We start from the raw sequence: 15,333 nt of genomic DNA, 5'->3' as shown, positions 1-15,333 counted from the left end.
TCCCAGTATTGTTGAATTTTAAAGTGGGGGGGGGGGCGTTAACCATGTTTCCTTTGTCCTGAACAATGTTGTCCCTGGGTTTCAGATGAGATGTACGAGTATAGTTTCTTTATTTGCTTTTTCTAGAATCCTCCTCCTCTTTACATCAAAAATGGGAAGGTTACATTTGTGAGATCATGATTTAGTGCTATATGATCACTATCTTTTTAAACAATTGTATTTTGTTCAATATTTAAACACAATTTAAGAGAGACAATCAAAAAGCTAAAAGCTCCGAGTCTTCGAAGAGGGGTGGCATACAAATCTAATAAATTGTTGTTGTTGTTATTATTATTATTATTATTATTATTAAAAAGGAAACAAAAAGATCAAAATGCATCCTCTCCAGCAGCCTCCACTTTGATAAGCAGGGGTTAACATCAAAACATTCAAGCAGAAAAGCAAATTAATTGCTTTTTGGATTTGTAATAAAGCATTTTAGATATTTGTACAAACAGTAGCTCGCACTGTGGAGGTATGATTTTACTTTTATCAATTTAAGTAAAATCATACCTCCACAGTGCTACCTACTGTTTGTACAAATATCTAAAATGCTTTATTACAAATTCAAAAAGCAATTAATTGCTTATTATATGGTTATTTATTTCTTATGTCCATTGTTTATTTAGTATGATCCATTGTTTCTGCCAAAATGGTGCAACTGCCTTTAACAATTATTTGTTGCAGCAACAAGTAGGGTGCTCCTGTTGGTAAAGGAAATTTGAAAGCCTTGGAATGAGGTAGAAATTGACAGAAATGTATAAGCCCAGTATCAAAAGGTTTAATTCCTAACAGATATCTGACATCATTATGGTTGGGGTTTGTGCTTACACTGCAGCCACCTTGTCCTAATTGAACATCTCTCTATGCTCCTGCCTAAGAAGATAAAAATTCTCATTAGAGCAACATTCCGGCAGAAACAAGCACTCTGAATGCCAAGCATCTCTGCTCCATTCTGTAGTATCTATACCATGCTTCCTGCATCAGAGGGCAGTGAAAATATTGACTGACCTCTCGGGACACAAACTTTCAACGCCTACCCTCAAAACGTCGTTACAGAGCCCTACACACCAATACAACTAGACACAAGAACAGTTTTCCCCGAATGCCAACACTCTCAGACTTTTTACTAAGTCTGCACTTCTATTTCTACTAATTTTTTCTCATAATTCTTATCATCCTTTTCCTCCCACTTAGGACTGTATGACTGTAACGTGCTGCTTGTATCCTAAGATTTTTATTAATATTGTTTCCTCATTGCTTATTTGACCCCTTTGACAACCATGAAGTGTTATACCACATGATTTTTGACAAATGTCTCTTTTTCTTTTATGTCCACTGAGAGCATATGCACCAAGACAAATTCCTTGTGTGTCCAATCACACTTGGCCAATAAAGAATTCTATTGTATTATCAGATACTGTCCAGCTATTATAGACTACAACTCCCACCTTTGAGAAGCACATTTATTAGACCGAGGGGAGAGTTATAATCCACTAAATCTGGAAGGCATCAAATTAGGAGAAACGACCTACTTCTCTTGGGCTTCGTAACAGGCGGAGCAATGGAAACCAAAGCAGTGGGCAGGACGGCTCCTTTAAATGAAGCACCATCTTTGCGACTGGCAAAGCGACTGGACACAGGGACTGGCAATTTCGCTGCGTAGATTGGCCGGGCTGAATGTCGCACTTCCGGAGCGCCTTGGATGCGGCGACGGCAACATATCCCGGCGTTCTCCGCGCCGCCTCTTTCTTTTTCCGGCCGGCCATTTTCTCTCCCGGGAGGTAAGTTCTCACGCTGGGCCGGTGGCGGGTTTGCATCTGCCGCCATCCGCCCCCCGTGCTGCGGAGGCCGCCCCGGAAACTCGCGTGCGGCCTTCGGAAGGCCTAGCGGCTGAGCCCCGGCGCCTCGGAGGCCGAGAAGGGAGCCGCTGCTTCGGGCGAAGGGCCGCTGGACCCGGCGGGGCCTCTGACTCCAGGACCCTCCCGCCTGCCAGCAGGCCGCGTCCGCTGAAGCCGCCCGGGGCCTCCGGAGGGTCTGTGGGGACCCTGCGGCCTGAGCCCGTAATCGCGGCGCCTGGCCGGGGCGTTCCGGAGCTTGACCCGGGGCGCGGAGACCGGGCCTCCCCAGCGCCCCCCGGGCGTTCAAGCCGCGCGGAGCTTCAGCGGGCTCCCCGGGCACCGGCAGCCGTGGAGGGGGGAGGCGAACCCCGGGGAGGAGCCGCGATCTCAGCTGCTGCCGCCAGTGAGAGACAATCGGCGCTGCGGGCGGCTCCAGGCCCCGGTGCCCTGCAAAGCCGGGAATGGGGAGGCTTTGCTTGGCCGTTGGGGGGGCTCGGATGCCCCTCCGCGCCTCCTCCATTCGGGAAAGGCCGCCAGGCTGGGACAGGTGCGGGGAGCCCTGCCAGGCCCTGCGCTGCTGGGCGAGGGGGGGGGATGAATGTACAGTGCTCAAAACAATTAAAGGGAGCCCTCCAAGAACCCATCCTAGATCTGAATGAATGAAATGCTCTCATTGAATCCTTTGTTCTGTAGAAAGTTGGATGTGCTGACAACAAAATGAAATTGACAGTCGATCAGTGTTGCTTCCTAAGGGGACAGTTTGATTTCACACAAGTATTGTGTCGTTTATTTTGAGCAGTGTATTTAATAAAGATTATTTTTTTAAAAAAAGAAAGGCGTTTCCTGTCAAGTGGCTGCCCAAATGGTATCCAGGAGGCTTTCAGGGTAACCCAGCCGCTGTTGTGTTTTCAGGGGTCTAAGCAGGCATGGCGCCCAGCCGGAATGGCATGATCTTGAAGCCCCACTTCCATAAGGATTGGCAAAGACGGGTGGCCACGTGGTTTAACCAGCCTGCCAGGAAGATCCGCAGGTGAGTCCACGGAGCTGATGCGACTCCCAGCCCAAGGGGAAGCACCCTGGATAATAGGAAGGGGCTCGGTTGCTACAGCCAAATGATGAGAATTCTCCGGAATCGCTGTACTTCATTGATGAACCTTTGAACCCATAAAACTGATGACTGTAGTTGCTACGCCCCCCCCCCTTCCCCCCGTGGAGTTCCTTCTTGTGACCAACTTGCTTGAGTGTTCTACAATGTGTCTTCAGAGGTGGGATTTGATGTGGTCCTTTTTGTTGCTTTTTCCCCCCTCAGGAGAAAAGCCCGCCAGGCCAAAGCCCGTCGTATTGCTCCTCGCCCAGTATCTGGGCCAGTCAGACCAGTCGTCAGGTGCCCCACCGTGCGATACCACACAAAAGTCCGTTTGGGCAGAGGATTCAGCCTGGAAGAGCTGAGGGTGAGTGAAGGGGGGGCAGGAGAGAGAAATAAGGAATGGGCTGTCTCACCCTAGCTCAGTGGTTCTCTACCTGGGGGTCATGACCCTTTTGGGGGTTGAACAACCCTTTCACCTAAGAAGACCCTGGGAAAAGACAAATTCCCCCTGGTGTTGGGAACTAAAGATTCTCTTCTGGCGCCTTGGAACATACTTTTACAATCCGGCCAATCAGGCGTTTACAGTGGGGCTGTCCCTCTGACCTTCCTGCCAATCAGCTTACAGCTCTGTTGGGAGAATTGACATTAGACTTGTGGTTGGGGGTCACCACAGCATAAGGAACCTGTATTAAGGGGTCGCAGCATTAGAAAAGTAGAGAACCACTGCTTTAGATCCTTTTGAGAGTCTGGGGTATTCTAGGCTGAGGCTTCTTTTTATACTATTAGAAACTCCCTTGACCAGGTTTCTTGGTGTGCCCATCTATATGTTCAGAGAATCCCATAAACTAAGCAAAATCTTGCTAGTCGGTGTCTCATCCTCAGTGCGCCATTTGCGGTCAGAACTTTACAGTCAAATGATACCTGTCAGCTTGATGGTGATTGATGGTGCCCTGAACCTTTTTCCTGCCTGCCCAGAAGGAAAAAGAGCAGCAATTCATACTTTGATTTGAATCCTGTGTTCATGTGACACTCCAGATGGCTGGTATCCACAAGAAATTTGCCAGGACCATTGGTATCGCAGTGGACCCCAGGCGCCGGAACAAGTCTACCGAAGCCTTGCAAGCCAATGTCCAAAGGCTGAAGGAATACCGCTCTAAACTCATCCTCTTCCCACGGAAGTCGTCTGCACCCAAGAAAGGAGACAGCACGGTGAGCACAGGGGTTGTGTGTAAAGCAAAATCTTTTGTCTGCAGCCTGGCTGGAGCAAAAAGCCTTGTGGAGCAAATACAAATGCTGTTTCTTCTCTCCTGGTCTCTCTAGGCAGAGGAACTCAAGATGGCCACACAGCTCTCTGGACCAGTTATGCCCATCAAAACCGTAAGTGACCTTGGTTTCTGGGTTTACTGGCTCTTCCCTCAAACATTTGGTGTTAACCAGGGGGTGTTTCCTGCTTTTAACTGAAGTTTTTAAAGTTTTGCCTTTGGTGTTTTTGTGGGAAAGAGGGGCTTAATGTGCTTTGGACATTCTCTTTCCCTCTAAGCATTGCAATGGGGTGAGGTGTACGAGAGGATTTAGCGCAGAGGTTGGTAGCTTAACTTAGGTGCCAGGTTTTCAATATTTATGTTCTTAATTGATACATTAATTAAGTTGTTTTCATGGTTAATTGGAAGCTGCCCAGAGGTGGGTGTATAAATGTTGTAAATAAATTTCATTGTCGCGCTAAGTTTCATAAGTTCTACTTGATTCTAAGAAGCAGTTTCACTGGATTTTAATCCATTAGATTAGAAGATAAATTTTGTCCACATCATATTTAGTTGGGCAGATTTAAGGCATTTCTTATATGAATCCTCGTGATTCCATTGTTTTATTTCCTTTGGCCTCCTTTCATGGCTCTGATTCTTTAATTGGGAAGCAGTTGTCAGAACCATGCAGTCCTGTAGTTAAGTATTTGTCAGCTGGACATCATCTTTTCAGTCTCTTTGCCATATTTAGAAAGGGTTGCAAAGAAAAACATTTTCTGGAGAGCTTTAATGCTGAATATGACTGGACCTGCCCAGGGCTGCCCTTAAGAACTTCTTACAGGCAGTGTGAGCAGTTGTGCTAATAGAACCGTTGGCTCTAGAACCAGCTGCCTCCTGAGATCCAGAGACTGCCCCCCATCCCACTGGCCTTCCGGAAAGCTCTGATGAAAGCTGGCTTTTCCAGCAGTCTTGGGGCGTTGATCTGATAATGTACCATAGAGATCCAGCCATAAATGGAATGTATGGTTTATTGCTTTTAGATTGTTTTTCAATTGATTTTAGAGATTTTAATGTTCATTTTGGGTTGTGAGCCACCTATAGCCCTTAGGGAGTCGGGCGGCATACAAATTGAGAGAGTGGACGAGCAAGCAAGGCCCAGCGTTGCCAGTGGAGCTGTGAGTGACTGTTGCTACTCTTCCCTCCCGTAGGTCTACAAAAAGGAGAAGGCCCGCGTCATCTCAGAAGAAGAGAAGAACTTCAAGGCCTTTGCCACTCTGCGCATGGCCCGGGCAAACGCTCGGCTCTTCGGCATCCGGGCTAAGCGAGCCAAGGAAGCGGCTGAGCAGGACGTGGAGAAGAAGAAATAAACTCTCTGGACAGATCAGTTCAATAAAAAAGGAGAAATTTGCCATGTTGGGACCTTCCTGTGCTGGGATGCAGCCGTGGAAAGTTGGGGGGGGGGGGGAAGGGGAAGGGTTGCCCCAGGAATTGGGGGGGGGGGGTGCGTTTGCCTTCTCCAGGGCAGTGCCTGGCACTGAGGGACTTGGGGTGTTTTGGGCTCACTGGCAGGTTTGATTTGGAAGTGTGCAAGTGGTTGGGGGGCTGGGAGCATACTTGTTGAAAGTGCTCCTGGAGGAAGAACGGCTGCCCCTCGCGGGTGGTCACCTAAGATTTCACTGCCCCCGAGAGGGGAAAGCCATAGTCCCACATTATGTTTGGGGGTGCTGTCTGAATGCTGTTCTGTGCCTGTAGAGGTTCCCCAGTCTTTCAAGGGGGGGGGGGTCAAGAGTTTGCTTCTGGCTGTGGTGGGTTTTTAAAACTCCCTTGAGGCCTGCTCCCCCCTTCACCCCCTGTGCGTTGTATTGCCAGGGCGGAACGATGACCGCAGTCGGTGGAAGCGGGGTGTGGTTGAGAGTCCAGAAAGCGTCCGGCTGGGGCCTCCTGGGCAGGTGGGTGGGTGCCCAAGTCCACCTGTGCCCTTTGGGGAACGGAGGAGGCAGATGGCTTGGAAAGGTCGCTCTCTGGAACGCTGCCAGCCTCGTTCAGCAACGCAGGGCCCTTGGTGGGGGCGGTGGCTGCTTGGGCATCTGCTCTAGGTAGAGCTTGACAAGGTATAAGCCAAGATGTGACATTTACGCTTGAGAATAAGACTCGGGGCTGGGACATCTGTCACTGTTGAGTAAGATGCTAATGTCTTTGGCCTCGGTTAGAGCTGCAGAGGGAGCAGGCGGCCACGTGGGGGCAGCACTGGGCCAAGTTGCGAACTTCCCAGCAATCACCCACCCACTGCAGCTCCTTCGGATCCTGGGGGAGCCGTGCTGCCCCACAGCATTGGGAGGGAGGAGGGAGCTCCAGACCTGAGAATCAGATGGGGGGGGGGGGGGCTCGGTAGGTGCTCTGAACTCTCTTCTCGTTCTGCCTGGTTCTAGTGTGGTTGAGCAGAGCCAATTCTACTGAGGTCCCCCAGTTTAATACGTGCCACAAGACTGTGATATAGAACAGGTTGGGGGTCAGTGTCTCTTCAAAGCAATGCCTTCCATATATCTTGGGAGCTTCCAAATGACCGGCCCCTGGGTCCCACACCAGCCCTGTCAATGGAGCCGCCATCAGCAAATTCTAAACTCTCCCACAGAGAGTATCGAGGCAGAGCTATTCCCTCCCTAGTTGAGCTTTGGCAGGGAGATTTTGGGAATCCACCTGAGTTGCTATGGTTGGGAACCATTATCTTAAAACTAGGCAAACACACACACACACCCCTTGTTATTGTTGTGGAGCCTCAGATCCATTGCGTTGGGCAGATGGCACAGCAGTCTGACCCACCTGTCACCCGATCTTGGCATACGTCCCTTTCTCCGTGGGGGAGAACTTCCTGCCTAGACCACCCTGTGCTAGAAGCCAGGTAGCGGTTCTGGAGAACTCTGACTGTTGGGCAACGCGTGTCGGCAGCAGGCCTGGAGAAGCAATTGGCAGGGGGAAGTGTTCCCAAGCCTTCCCCAGGAAGCAGCCGAGGATGCCAACTGTTCTCCTTGGAGACAGGACATTCTCCCTCGGCTCCACTAGTGGCTCTGGGCCAAAGAGCCAGATTCTTGCGCATCGGCCACTCAGGCAGTCAGCACAGACAGGAAAGCGGCTACTCCGGTTAACACCTTCCTGGCTTGCAAAAGCTGCCAGCCTGAGAATGGGAGTAAGGGGTCAGCCCAGCCCGGTTCACCTGATAGGAGGCCTTCCCCACTTGGAGCACATGGAACACACTGGGCTGGTGGGGGCTTCCTTCCTCTCAGCGGTCACCCTCTTGTCCTTCACCTGGTCAGCTGAGTTCACGGCCTCCGGACTAAGGGAAAAGGTTCCCGTCCATTGTCCAAGCAAAGCTCCTCCAATGCAGCTGCTGGTTCCTCCAGGGGGCTCCGGCTCCTTCGTTAGATTCTGCTCTGCTTTCTGATCCCAGTGGCTTCCAGGATTCCTTGGGGAAGGAGAGCCACGTGAGTCTCCAGGAGCCAAAGGTTTGGGGGCTTCTTTCCCTTTGGGACTCAAAGACAGAAAGGTTGGTGGGCCAGGAAGGGGCAGCCAGACCCCAAATATTTTGTAGCATTCCTGCAATGGCTCTCGGAGGTCGCCAGAGTCCTTTCCCGAATCTCTAGGAGTCTGGAAAGATTTGCTAGTGGTGCTCAAGGTTCCCAGGCTGGAGGAGGAGAGGGAAGGCTCTTCAGCCACCAGAGCTCATGCGCTGGACATGCTCGGATGATAAGCATCAAACCTCTCAGGAAAGACTTCATGGACTCCATCTGTCTAGTCTGGAGGACAGAAGAGAAAGGGGGGACATGATCAAAACATTTCAATAGGTTAAAGGGTTAAATAAGGTCCGGGAGGGAAGTGTTTTCACTAGGAAAGGGAACACGAGAACAAGGGGGCACAACCTGAGGTGAGTTGGGGGAAAGATCAGAAGCCACGTGAGAAAATATTATTTTACTAAAAGAGGAGTAGATGCTTGGAACAAACTTCCAGCAGACATGGTTGGTCAATCCACAGTCACTGATTTCAAACATGCCTGGGGATAAACAGATCCACCCTAAGATAAAATACAGGAAATAGTACAAGGGCAGACGAGATGGACTAGGAGGTCTTTTTCTGCCGTCAGTCTTCTATGTTTCTATGATGGATGTGCCTCAGCTGTCAGGAACAAACCCCAGTTAGGGATCAGAAGAACATGTTTGGTCTCTGTGGCTTCCGGCCAGCCCTGAGCCAGTCAGTCATGATTCCCACAGCGCAAATACAACCACCATCTTCTACAGTTCTGGGGATGCACAAAGAATTTGCACCTCTCAGTTGTGCCACCGCAGAACACCTGAGCGCACCAAGCGCACCAAAGGCCAGAGGCCCATTGGGGGGGGGATCCTTTTACACGTCGAGAGTGGTCATCAAGTTGCCGGGCTGCATTGATTAAGATCCAGCCAGCAGAACCCTCAGCCTTACGTTAAGCATCACATGGCCATTGTCTGGGAGTGCGCTTCCATGCCCACAAGTGCCAGGAGTCATGGCCGGTGTGGGAGGGGGCGGAGAAGGAAGTGGGGGCTGAGGGGCCCTTTGGAGAACAACTTGTGGATGCAGGAATGGCCTTCAGGTGGTGGAGCGCGGCTGCAAACATAACAGCGAGGTTGCAGACTGGCAAAGCTTCCCTTCTGCCTCCTGCCTGTTTTGTTCCTGAAAAAGAAGAAGAAAAGGCAATAATGTGCGGCACACACAAAAGCCAGAACACTATTGAAGAGTGACTCACAGTGATGTGCTGTGGCTGAACAGATAAAATATGATTTCTCAGGAGTGGAGGAGCTGGGTTCAAAATAGGTGCAGAATCCAGCTGGGCTCCAGTTTGGGTTTGCGCATTCGTTTCGTTGGGGATTTTGGCAGAGGAGGGGGGCTGCTAAGGTGGAACGGTGACGTGTGCTTGCCCCCATGGCTCTGAATGCTAGTGGAGTCCAGCATAATTATGCTACTGCACCTGGACAGGTAGCGAAATTGGACGCGCAGGTGTGCCTCCTGAAATTAAAACTCCAGCCCCATCACATGAAATCCAAGGGCCAGGAAAATACTGACATATTGAGGCAAGACCCTGCACCTTAATTCAGAGGGTGGGCTTTCCAGGGGACTGTCTGTGCTGGATACACCAGAGCACCCGGTGGGTTGCATTGTTGTTAATAAATAAATAAATAAAATACTTTATTGTTGTGGTATGTATATGCATAGTATAATGAAATTGACATGATGTCACAAGACCAGTTGTTGATTTTAGACTTATCCTCTCTGGGCTGTACAAAACCTTGTGTTGGGAAGGACCAACCCTGCTCTAGATGACAATACTTCCGTGTTGCTCATGGCAACCAGGTCCATGATGCTGCATCTGGGGGAACATCATCCAAAAGGGGAAGGTGGCAAATTGGCCATAAAAAGTACCCTCGGGCACTTGGCCTCACCATGGACAGCTCCCTCCCCTTCCAAACATGGCTGCTAATGAAAGCATCTGTATGCAGAGCCCCTCCCTAGCCCCACCGAGGCTGCCCCTCCACCTGCCTGGGGCAGCTGAGCTCTCTTCTGCCTGTCCACCTGCCCTGGCTGGCTGGCTGGGGGTGGTGGGGCTGCCTGAGACAAGCTTGGCAGCAGGGCCAGGATGTGGGGTGGGCAGATTCCTGCCGAAGATGCTTTTGGCTTGCCTGCCCATCTTAGCTGTTTCTCTTGGACCTCAGCCTTCCTTAGTCTGTGGAACTTCTGCCTGCTTTATGGCCGAGTGCCTTGCAGCTGAAGAGGGTCAGCTGACGCCTCCAGGACTGGAAGCCCACAGGGTAACACCACCTGCAAGAAAACAACCTTTACCCCTTACAGGCAGGTTGGAAGTATTTCAAAGGTGTTTCTGCATTCCTCTTTTCTTGTTTGGCTGTGTAAGATCGGCTTTTATTTATTATTATATATACAATCATGTGAAATCACAACTCCCAATTCTCTAGCTGATGTTGGCCTTCATTCGTGCTGAATTCTTCCAAGAACCTGGGATGTCAAAATTTGGCGTGGTGTATGTGGGGATCCAAGCAGGGTGGCGGTTTGCGATGGGCAGGTGGAAATGTTGTCAATGCCCAGATATTCTGTGTGCTGTCCAAAATGTGTGCCAGTAATCACTAGGAACACCACAGCTGTTTTATGCCATAATCATTCCATTTCAATTGTTAGATCTTGATACTTTGAGATCTCCTGGAATTCTTTGTCTTCTGCAGTCCCTGCTATTGCCATAAACATTATTCACACCTTCTTATTTTCAATTGCAGCTAAATCTGGTGTGTTGTGAGTATTTCCGTTTGTATTAGCAATATTTTAGTCTGCTCATTCCCAATTTCCTTTTCAACTCATACTTCTCACCAATTGTTTATTACTGGCATATGTGACAATTTCTACAGATGTTCCAATGAATTGTTTTGGAGACTGATGTCATTGTTTATTATCTCTGTGGTCTTCTTGCATGAGTTGAATGTACAATCTACTGCTTCTTCTGCATATTTGCACAATCTGCAGATTTTAATATGTTTACAGTTGGTCATGCAGTCAGACAGATGTTCAGGCTGAATCTGGCACTTTTGTCCACCTATTGAGTCCTTCCCAAATATCTGAGATAGGCAGGTGTTGGGTTTTTTTATGGAACCATGGCAGAATGTAAGCTGTTCCAAATGAAACTGCATCTATAAAGTATATTTATTATTTATTGTGCATTTATTGCTACAGCTGCTGGGCTACTCTGTACAATTACCGATGCACATAATGTACTATTATTCAGGGGTAGCATGACCTGCCTTCTTCCAAAACACCTTTAAGCAAAGAGCCCTGTTTCTACCGTTCTCCCAAAAATGTGGTGACAGGGTGGGATACAGGATGCCTTGACAAGCCGAAATGGGAAGCTGAGAGCAGGCAGGCCAGGAGCCTCGCATGTGCTCTTGGAAGGGGCCTTGGGGGTCCTGGGAGATGGTGAAGGTTGTCCCTTCTTCCCTCCCAGCACAGAGGGGTGGCTTCCTCCTGCAAGGAGAGCTCTGCTCACCAACCGCTTCTTCCACAAATAGGTTTCAGGTGAGAAGCCTCACCTGGGTTCCCGGAGCCCCTTAGAAACAGAACTTCCCAGCAGCGGGGGGGGGGCAGCGTCAAGAAGGGCTCCACAGGGCACTGGAAGGGCTCCATTTAGACTTCAGCTTTCCAGAATTTTTTTGACAAACGGCAGCTGACCTGAGGCTTCCTTGGTCTCTTGCATCACCAGCCAAGGTAGCTGGGAGATGGTGGAGTCACTGAGAGGGAAAATCGATCGTCCCGAAAATCGGTTCCGACTCGGAGAAGGCTAATTAACCCCAGCAGCCATTTGCTGGTTCTCTTCGAGGGCAAGTTAGCCAAAGGTTCCCACTTTGCGCCGCCCCGCCCCGGTTCCCCGCTGCACCTTCCCAGTGCAAAGCGCAGGACTGCCGCCGCCGCCCCCTCGCCCCAGGATCTCGCGCTTGCAGCTTCGGGCAGGGGGCTTGCGGGGGGAGGGCGGCAAACGGTTGCTTGGAAGCGGAACCTAGGAGCAACTCAACCGCCTTGCTTCCGCCGGAGAAACGCCAAAGCGAGAGCTGGCAAGCGGGGGAGGAACGGGGACTGTCTTCCGCGGGAGTTCGGGGGGCTTTGGGGCGCCCAGGGGCCGGCAGGCAGCCAGGGAGGGAGGGAGGCGCCAGCATCGGACGGATCGGACGGAGGCGGCGGCCGGGCAGCGCTTTCGCCTTGACATTGCGCTGCGCGGGAAGGGCGGCGCCTTCCCTAACCGCGCCTCCGCCCGGGTTGCCAGCCGGGCCGTCGAGAGGGGCGTCCGGAGCGCTCCAGGAAAGGCTCGGAGCCGCCAACGCTCCTCCGGCGCCGCTCCGCCTCCTAAACGTGCGCGGTGGAGGAGAGGCAGCGGCGGCACCGGGGCTCCTGGAGCGCGAAGCGGCGTCTCCCCACGGCGGCGCCGGAACCCCCGGCCAGCCCGCCGAGGAGCGCATGGCCAGGCGCCCGAACGTCCACGAAGCCGCGCAGCTGCATCTGGTGAGCGCGCAGGGACTGCGCGGAAAGCAGCGCGGGGCGGGATCCAGGCGGGCGAAAGCGGGCGGCCCCTCGGGACTGCCCACCCCGCCAGGGGCTTCACGCCGCCGCGCACAACGGAGAGTCTCGGGCGCAGCCAGGCTGGCAAGCAGCGGCTCCGAGCGCGACTCTCTGGCCGGCTGCAGAAGCGGTGAGCCGGGGGGGGGGGGGCCGGCCGGAACTTTCAGGCGGCGGCTGGAGGGCGCCCCACGCTCCCCTCTCCCCGAAGTGCTGGGCTCGGGAGCAGGCGGGGCGGCGGGCGCAGAGGCGGCCGGGTCTCTACCGAGGGGACGCCCGGGCACCTGCCGGCGCAAGGCCGGCGGGCGGCAGTGGCTGCGCTGGGGGCTGGCAATGCAGGTTCCGGCCAAGGAGCCTTCAGTTCTTGGTGTCTTGCGTTGGCCAAAGGCCCCACATTCGGGTCCCCCTAGTACAGCCCCCAGGCTGAAGCCGCCGGCATGTGGCCCTGATGCCCAGGGCAGCCTGTGGACTAGCAGCCTCGGCTTCCTGGCTGTCTGCAGGGACGGGAGATCGGGAAGGCTCTCCAGAAGTAGCCCAGGATGCTCCCAGGGAGCTGGTCAGCCTGGAAATTGTATGCTGTTCTTTGGTTGTGTGGAAGGATTGCAGTCTGGGCAAAGGGGCTCCGGTGCCAGTGGGGCTCCTGGAGGCTCCGAGGTGGAGAGGCTGCCCTTCCTCCCAGGATGGTCAGTCCAGTAGCAGAGGAATTCACTTAGGAAAGATAGTTTGGTTTTCATCTTGATTGGGGCCTTTCCTGTGTTGGCTGAGCTTGTTTGGGATAAGTGGTCACATTTTGCAAATGCTAAACCTGGATTAGCTCAGTGGTCCCAGCTAATGGGTTGTGGAAACTCAGCCCAAAGTTTAGTTCATAAGGTGCTTCCCTGCCCCCTCCCCTAGTGACCCTGTGCTGGTCCATTAAAACGCCACATGGAGGATGTGCTACTTTGGCAGCAGAGCACAGGCTGGTCACGAATGTGCTGCTGGGTGATTGCATGATGTCACTTTGTGGGGCTCAGCGGAAGATCCCAACCCCACCAGAGTCTTTCCCAATGGGTGGGAGAGTCTCCCCAATTCCCGGGAAGGCCAGAGGGAGGGAGGGACGGGTGAGGGAGACAGTCAGAGCCACTGACAAGGCCCAGCACCGATTAGAGGAAGAGCCCCCCCTGCCCTACCCAGGGGACCCCCCTCTCCTTCCTGGAACTGCCATGCTGGCTGTGCCCTGCAAAGGCTTCTTGCTCACTCTGCAGAATCCCAAACTGCTTCCAGTCCTCCAGGCGAGGGAGCCCGGATTGTGCACAAGCTTCTCTCTTTCCTGGGCCAGAATGGGCCGAGCGGCAGTCGGGCAGAGACAAGCTGAGTTAAAATGGTTGTGGAGTCCAGCTGGGGGCTGCTCCTGGTGGGCTCTGGGCCTTGCCTTCTGCCTCCAGGGAACCCCTGGGCATCCCCAGCTGTCAGGTGTGTCCCACCAGAGCCATGGGGGTTCCCTGGTGTGTCTCCCTCTCAGCAGCCACATCCTGTTTCGAGAGCAAGGCACGTAGGCCTCCCTCTTGAGACAAGAGGAAAAAAGGGGGTGGGGGGAGGAAGGCAGCCACCCCTGTGTTGCTCTCCGGCCTTTCCTGGGGGAGGGGGGCACGGCAGGCTCTCACATCCGGGTACGTGACTCAGCCATGGCATCCGAGTCTTTGGGTTCTGTCATCTCTGTGAGGGGCAGAAATGTCAGATTCTGGCTGCATTTGGGTGGGTGGAAGGATTCTTGCCGGAGGGGGGGGGATTCCAAATTCTGGCAGGTGAAATGAAACCCAGGTGAAGCCACAGATGGCCAAAGGACAGACCCCGGGGTGCTTTCGCTGAGCAGGATCCGATACTCACGTTCTACCGTTTCTGACACAATCCAGGCTCTCGGCTGGCCAGACCAGCTTCTGTGGGCAGCTTCTTCTCCCAGGCGCCACTGGGTCACCCCAACCCAGAGGGGGGCTGCTAAGGTGGAACGGTGACGTGTGCTCACCCCCATGGCTCTGAGTGCTAGCAGAGTCCAGTGCAATTCTGTTACTGCACCTGGGCAGGTAGTGAAATTGTGTGCGGACACGCAGGTATCCCTGTGACCCAGCTGCAGCTGGACTCCACTAGTACTCGGAGCCATGGGGGTGAGCACAGGTCACCACTCGACCTTACCAGCCCACCTCTGCCCCGTCCCCAAAGGGCAGTGGTGTGTTGAGGGTGGCTGAGGGGTCTTGGGCGGCCCCTTCATCCCCCTGTGTTTCTTCTGGTGCCTGCAGGCCCCCCTCTGCCCGGCCAGGACAGCCCTTCCGCGAAGGAGCAGGGAGGCTCCGTGGGAAGCTGCTTCCACTCCAGAGGCAGTGCCAGTGGGCGTCTCAGCGTGCTAGGCCCCTCTTCCGCCGGTCCCACCCAGAGGGAAGCCTCACAACCCAGGAAGCCTGCAGGCAAGAGCAGTTCCTGCCGTGGGGGAAGTGACAGGGGGTCCTTCCTGACCTTCACTTCTTGGAGGGCCAGAAGATCGAGGGGTCCCCATCCCCACCCACCCCACCAGACCCAGTTTTCGAGAAGCCAAGCAAGGCTGCGCCCAGGTGCCGGCAGCAACGGAGCTGAGTGGGCGCAACATCAGGGAAAGGAAGAAGAAGGAAGCGAAGAAGAGAAGCCGCCGCTGCTTAATTTGCTCTGAGAAAACCTCTTAATTAGCCTCATTTGGCCGCTGCCCAGCAGGCACCAGCGCAGACCGAGGAAGCGGGCACTTGGCACTTGGGAACGCGCTGAGCAGCCAGCCCCTCAGCGTCATCGGGCTCCACTGCCGCCAGCCCCACCGCTCGCTCGCTCTCCCGCTCGGTGGAGCCCCAGCCCGGCCCTCAGTCGCCCGCTGTGCCGCCAGCTCTCCCCAGGCTCCAGCCCGGCGCCCAGCCAACATGAATGAGATCCTGGACCCGGCCTCCCAGGCCAACCTGGGGGTGGTCTCCAAGGTGGAGCTCCGGGTCTGCTGCAAGCA

At 53.5% G+C, this 15,333-nt stretch overlaps 1 protein-coding gene and 1 non-coding gene across 2 annotated transcripts; both read left to right on the top strand.

The window, feature by feature from the left end:
- Positions 1-1,733: 1,733 nt before the first annotated feature.
- RPL13 (ribosomal protein L13) lies at positions 1,734-5,617 on the top strand. The gene is made up of 6 exons (XM_070761776.1): positions 1,734-1,823; positions 2,793-2,910; positions 3,190-3,331; positions 4,003-4,176; positions 4,288-4,344; positions 5,417-5,617. Exons 2-6 carry the CDS (start codon positions 2,807-2,809, stop codon positions 5,573-5,575), a joined length of 636 nt encoding a protein of 211 aa, XP_070617877.1. The 5' UTR covers positions 1,734-1,823; positions 2,793-2,806; the 3' UTR covers positions 5,576-5,617.
- Positions 2,994-3,073, top strand: LOC139172701 (small nucleolar RNA MBII-202). The gene has a single exon (XR_011559920.1). It is a non-coding gene; the product is annotated as a small nucleolar RNA MBII-202 (small nucleolar RNA).
- Positions 5,618-15,333: the final 9,716 nt, after the last annotated feature.

Source organism: Erythrolamprus reginae, chromosome 9, assembly GCF_031021105.1.
Source record: "Erythrolamprus reginae isolate rEryReg1 chromosome 9, rEryReg1.hap1, whole genome shotgun sequence".
Lineage (NCBI taxonomy): Eukaryota > Metazoa > Chordata > Lepidosauria > Squamata > Dipsadidae > Erythrolamprus > Erythrolamprus reginae.
This window is presented reverse-complemented; position numbering and strand designations above follow the sequence as displayed.